At 40.4% G+C, this 6770-nt stretch overlaps 1 protein-coding gene across 1 annotated transcript in view; it reads right to left on the bottom strand.

The window, feature by feature from the left end:
- PCNX2 (pecanex 2) overlaps positions 1–4422 on the bottom strand; it is a 154805-nt gene extending 150383 nt beyond the window's left edge. The window contains exons 1-2 of the mRNA XM_009644174.2: positions 4405–4422; positions 316–521 (exon numbers count right to left, since the gene is read on the bottom strand). Of these exons, the coding sequence (XP_009642469.1) occupies positions 316–521; positions 4405–4422 (224 nt within the window). The remainder of the gene's footprint in view (positions 1–315; positions 522–4404) is intronic.
- Positions 4423–6770: the final 2348 nt, after the last annotated feature.

Below are 6770 nucleotides of genomic sequence, written 5' to 3'. Positions count from 1 at the left end.
CTTAAGGCTTCCCCAGAGAACTTCTAGGTTTTCTCCGGGATCTTTTTAGCACCTCACAGACAAGTCTCTTCCTACTGCCTTCATTGTGCCTGGCTGCTGCCCCACCTTTGGAATCGGGCACAGCTCTGCCTGCTTCACCGTGAGCATGCTGCAGCTGCTGAAAATAAAGGCACTATGCAGGTTTTTAAAAGTGCCATTCCTCCAAAAACTGCAAGGAGTTTTCCTGCAGTTAACAGGCATTTCTACTATGCAGGACCACGGTGCAAACTTGACAGTTTTACAGACGGTACCAGCAACGTGCAATGAAAACCTTACCTGCGATTTGAGGGCTGAAGTGTGTTTCCTTTTGGGACCTCTGTATCTTTACATTGCCTTCCATTTTTTCTTGAGATCTTTTGTTGAATTACTTCTCCTTTATCAAACATAAGATGCAGACGGTAACTGATCACCTTTATTACTGTGAAGAACACTGTCACCGAGCTGCAGTACACAAAAACTGTAACTCCATTTGCTGGAAAAGCCTACAGAAAGAAACAATAAAGACACAATCATAACAGTTTATTTTGAGAAGATGCCTCTAAAATTTTTAAAGTAGTTTTCAAACTCTTTATTCCTTATTGTCTATTATTTGTACCTGAGTTTTGCAACCACAAGAAGCAGTGCATCTTCATACCATATACTTGAGTTCTGCTTACAAAAAAGGTCTAAGGATTTGTGCAAATTTCAAACCATTTTTACAAGATTTATTCTTCTTTGGAGTGGATATTATTTATTTTTTCTTAACAAAATCAGTAAAATCTCACAACTGACAGTCATTGTAAATCCTCTTTGAATACTGCATTCCCAGTATAATACAGCTGCAGCCTTTCCTAAACTACGAATTTATAAAAATACAGACATAAAATGAAACATTAGTTATCTACAAACAGGAAACCCCTTTTTAAAAATTCTGTCATCCTACCCTGCTTCTTGGGTATGATTTAACAGTAAAACACTGTAGGGTTTGCATCCTTTTTTCTAACACTTCACAACATGTTCCCAAGTCTCTTTACCACAGAAGAATTTTAAATAATCAGGACTAGTCAAAACAAATGAATAAAATGCATTTGGAGAGGCAGCCTCTTTGAATTCTTCTTCTGAAGTTCTTAATTGTTAATTTGCAGCTGTCTGTGATCTGTTTGCTGATGTGTGATGAGCAACATATTTCTTAGTCATTAAAATTAATTACAGTTCAACTATAGACTGTAAAGTTCTTTCAAAGACATGACATACTAACAACATATTTATATGTAAATATTTCCTTACACTAAAGGGCAAATCATAGCAATGGACAATTACAGTTATAATTGAAGGGCCAAAGCCTTGCCTTTATCATTATAGTCATGGAGCGCCTTTATGTATTGTCATGCAGTTACAGTCCCACAACAAGTTTAATCTCTTCTCAGTTTTTTTATTGGTTTTTGGGGGTAGGTTTTGTTTGTTCACTCTTTTTCTTTTAAGCTGAGCATTAACACATCCCTGCACAATTTGTAGCAGGGGAGAAAAAGAAAAAAAAAAAGATTTTCAGTGCTCACGATTTGCTAAAAGCCTACTGAAGTTAATTTTTAAAAATAGGCTTTACTTTGGGCCTAAATCTATCATTTTAAGTATCAGCATTCCAGGTCAAGGAACATTTGGATGTAAAAGATTAGAAATCTTCTCAGATTCATAAATAAACCACACTGGCAACACAGGTGAAGGGAAGGGAACATGGCACACTTACTTCATCTCTAAAACACGTCACCACATTTATCTGGATGTTGAAACAAATATGTTGAATCATTTCTGTGTTATTACAAGCAAGTGGGTTGCTATTCTGCTGCTGTCTTTGGCTTAGTGAGACTTCATATCTTCAAGATGTACATGTGAGAATTTTCAGGCAAATCCTTTTTTATGACTGTTCTGATTCACATACAAAGAATCTATTGCAGAAAAGTCGAGCTGCTATTTAGCATGTGTAGGTACTCCTAATGATCCCTTATAAGGCAGACATTACTTTCTACAAGTTGGGCCTTAGTCTGTTAAGAGTACTTCGTGGTACTATGTATACACCAAAACTCAGCACACCCTTTGGTTATTTAGCTGATGTGAGCAAGAAAGAGGATCAGTTTGCAAGGCCGTGTATTCAGGGTATGCTTTCAAGGTTTAGTGGATAACATCAAAGAATTTGTATTTTATGACTAATGTATTTGCAAAACACAAGTTTAAAATTGCTTGGTTTCACAAAGTATGATAGCCATTATCTGCAGTGATTTTATTAAAAAGAGAGATTTGTTCACTTTTCAAGGAATCTCTTCATCATTACACCAGGCACAGGCCGACCGCTCATTATTAAATACCACCTCAGAATGGGCCACTAGAAAAGCAACGCTCTATAGGTGATGTTCATAAACCTTCATAAATATTATACGAATAATGTCAAGAGGACAACAAAAATAGACTTCCAGTAGCGCGGTCTATTCGTGCACAGAGCACGCTACAAGAATCGGAGGAAGCTCCTAGGTTTCTAAGTGGAAACGAGGGCCAGTTTTAGCAAATGCCGAGTGCTACATGTCCTCATCCCTGCCTTGTGACCAGACCTACCGGAGCTGTGCCCTGTGCCTGCCTGCAGTCTCCCTGCCCACAGCATCCAGCACTTACCCCACATACATCCCCTGTGTGCTCACATTCCCGAGACTGCCTATGTATAATAAGGCCAGCGCATCCTTAATATTCTGAATCTTGGGGCAAGCTAAGTAGTACAAGCTGGCAGCTTTCTCCCTGCCCACATGAGGAATTAGGAGAAAGATGAAGCTGAGGACAGAAAGCCCTTGATTTTCTGAATCAGGCCTCTTGCATAAGGGTATAAGAGTCATATGACTGCAGTTGGTGTTCCCAGGTACGGACAGGTGAAAGCTATCAAATCTGCTTGAGCCAAGGAGGAATTAAGTTATAGACCACTGAGGAATTATAGGGTAGATTCACTTTTGATGCACCACAGTTATAATTAGCCTGGTTTCCTATGGAAACGAGGCTTTATAATCACATCATGTGTCTGTGTACTCATCATCTCTCTCCATCCCCTCTGCTGAATAACTTTTTAATTCTTCGGCTACTTTCAACTAACTTGGAGAGAATACACCCCACTGGGACAAGGTCACAGCAGTACACCTCCTACATTAGCGAGAGGAACCCACACAGCTCTCTGACCTTTTGAGTGCTGCTCCAGTGACAAGAAAAGCTTCAACTGAGCTGACATCTTATTAGAAACTAGGAAAAAAAAAATCCACAAATACAAATTCACAAGAAAGCAGGATTCATGACATCCCACAGATTTCTGTGGAAGCTGTAGCTCTAGCTCTCTTTGCTCTTGCCCAATTAAAAACTCTGCCATAATGTACTTTTTGTTTTCCAGTAGCTTCTGCTGTTACACCCTGCACCACAACAGCATGGGGTCACAGGCAGAAATGCAGGCTGGCACATTCCAAACGTGGCCTGACTTACTACTGCAAACACAATGGAGTTGACCTGCCCATGCAGGGAGGGCCTTTGCTTGGGGCTTCTGCCCGCCCAGAGATTACTCCCAGAGGAATGGCCAAATTCTTCTTCCTATGTCTACTAACATTATTCAAATAGCACAAAGGCAGAGGTGACTGAGGTATATACTTCCTAATACAAAGGTGTGTAACCTTTGAACAAAATACCACACCTTGTGAATTGGACTGAATGATTAAAGTCAATTAGACCCAGGTGTGTCCCACCTAATGCCTGAGCACCTGAGGCATTTAAAGCAAGACAGCATTGCACCTGGGTACAACACCTGGGCCTCACTGTCTTGATGTGCTACAGAACAGAAATGAAGGAACTACCGAGTAAATATGTAGTCAGCCACGACCATCAGGCTTGCAGAGATACCAGTGGGAAATACAATATTGGAGCCAAAGATTAATATTTTGATGTTAATCTAGCTGAATTCATAACTAAGAGATGTCCATCACACAGTATAAAACACGGCAAAACAGGTAGCAAATAAAATTCCAGGGGTGTACACTTAGTTGTGTGTATTCTACCACAGAATAAATACATTAAGTACAGTGTCACCTCTCTCTTTTGTAGAGGTATACGTCCCCTTACTTTTACAAAGAGATAAAGAAGGGTAAAGCATGGCCAAATGGGACTGGAAGCAGCTGACATGCTGCAAGTTTTATTACAGTTTACCTCTGAGTAACTTAGGTGTCCACACCCTTACACTGCCACATTGTACTTCTTGTATCACAGCACGATTTGAAGATCTGATGCGTAAGAAGTAACAACCCTGTAAGTTCAAGGGCTTCCCATCCACCAAAAGGCAGAGGAAACACTCGCTAAGCTATTCTGGGGACTCACCGAAACGTGGATGCGCATTCTTTTGTGGCTTGTAAAATAAGCTCTAGTACAAGCATTCCTAAAATTGCATCTCTGCATCACTGGTGTTTCACTGGGGCTGAATTCAGCCCAGTGACTTTGTATAACACTGTTTTTGTGCACAAAACACCTGGGAACCCTGGACTGTTTGGTGGAATAAGGTAAGTTTAATTCTTAATCTATCATGAGAGTTGACATGGCAAAGTTAGAAGAGATCTCATCACAATTTTGAATGTTGGTTTTAACAGCAATGTTTGTCCAAATAATAACCACCATACATTTTTAACAGTATATTTACTACCACAAGGAATAAATGAGAAAGAAAAGTAAGAGATAGAAACACAGATCTACATTTTCAGGGGTGAGGAAGCTAACAGCGGCACCATTAGTACCAAAGCAAGCTATGCTGACAAAGCTAGAGAATGAAATCCTCGATCCACATGACAGAAACAACTTGATACCATAAGCTTCCTGACACTACTGTCAGCACATCTCTGCTGAGCCAGGGTGGAAAAAAATAATCTAAAAACAGCTGGATGAGTTTTGACATTTCATTCAAATCAAACTGATTCAGACAGGCTTTCTGACTTTGACAAAAGTGTAATTATCCCAAGCAAAGAAAAATTTTAAAAAGTACTACTCCGATTTCTTCTGACTTTGCCATTTCAAGAAGTGTCAGCAACTGCTTTAGCTGAATCCAAGACTACTGGTGTCAAGTGTGTAACAATTATCACCCCAAATGATACCGACTATAATATTATAAATAAAATTCCCCAAAGAAAACCTGTAGTTAAAAAGCAGGTTCAAGTTTCTAAGTGGCATGAATATATGTCTTGCTTTTAAGTGGTTGGGCTTTGTAAACTTTGTGCAAGAAAACAAATACATCATTACTCTCAAGCAGCCAGCATAATAAATGCATTATTCTTATCAAGGACAAAGAATTCCCATAGCGATACATTAGCTCAAGAACACGAGTCCTGCATTTAACCAGATGATTCATCAGAAGGTCAGCCAGTCTGCAGAAAAGGCAAGTCCATCTAGATAGGCAAAGATGAACCCCAACTGAGAGAGAGTTCAGTAGGTAAGTTTTCTCCCCTTCCCATTAAATAATGGTTTGGGGTTTTTTACCTTAGCTCTGACCTACAATCTTTGTACCCAGTGTTCTCCTGTGCAACTCTGCATGCCTTCTTCCATGCTATTAGTTCAGAAGTTTCCCACAAGGAAATACATATTCTTTCAGATACATACTTACATCAACTGGAAAAAAGTTAACCTTTGCTCTTCCCCCCCCCCCCCTTTTTCATCACACATACCACTTTGACAGTCAATCCTACAATGTAAAACTCTTGCTGGTTTGCATAGGAAATAGACCCTATCAATCAGAAGCAAGTGTATCGTTATCTCGGTTCACTAACTCCATGAGCCAGGCTTACAGGAATTTACTGCAGTCCATGCCACAAAATACAGCATACCAATTGATTATTAAAAACACAAGATTTGCTTTTCACTGGGAATGCAGAGGGATTCGTGAATGCTCTTTGCTGTTGAAAATCAGGCCAATATCTGACATGCAGGCTGAAGAGACCTATGTAGATATTTTATAAAAAAAAAGAAAATTCTACAGAACTTAACTGTTAAGAATTTAGTTGAGTCACTGCAAGAACCAGAGGGATGGAAGTCGTTTCCAGTGGAAACAATATTAAGCTACAATCACTGAAGAATACACCAAGGAATACATGCAATGATCCAGCAAACTATACTTTTCAGCTTTTCTCACACAGGAGGAACACAGACAAAAATAGGGCAGAAGTTTCAAGCTTCCAAGGAAAATAATTTTGAAGTCTGGCAAACAAACTCTAGTTATTAAAATTATTTATTTCCAGTGTTTAAATTTCAGCACAAAGGAGCTGCACGTCACGAAAAGCCATGTGACTCACCAGTGACATTCAGCAAGGCATATTAACTACGTGATATTTGGATTTTTCCCATTTATTTACCCTTCTCGGGAGGTAAGACCACAGCAGATGTGGGGTAAAAAGGAGAAAAAAAACCCCACAAAGTCTCTAAAAGACTTTTTTTTGAACAAACGTCCCCACTTCCACCCGGCACTGGCGGAGGCCAGCATCACACCCCTTCCCGGGCAACCCGGTGGGGTCCACCGCTTCAGCAAGGCCAAGAGGCGCGGCCCCAGCCCACCGCGCCCGGCGTACCTACCCCGTTAACCTTTAGACGCAAAACCCTCACGCAAACCCCAAACACGCCTGTTTTTTAACACACACACACACACCCCACACACACACCCACTCCCCGGGAGGCCAGTTTGCTCTCCGCCGCGCTCACGCCCTTGC

The sequence above is a fragment of the Egretta garzetta genome, unplaced genomic scaffold, assembly GCF_000687185.1.
Source record: "Egretta garzetta isolate BGI_Z169 unplaced genomic scaffold, ASM68718v1 scaffold118, whole genome shotgun sequence".
Taxonomy (NCBI): domain Eukaryota; kingdom Metazoa; phylum Chordata; class Aves; order Pelecaniformes; family Ardeidae; genus Egretta; species Egretta garzetta.
Note: the sequence above shows the minus strand (reverse complement) of the source record. Positions and strands in the feature narration are given on the sequence as shown.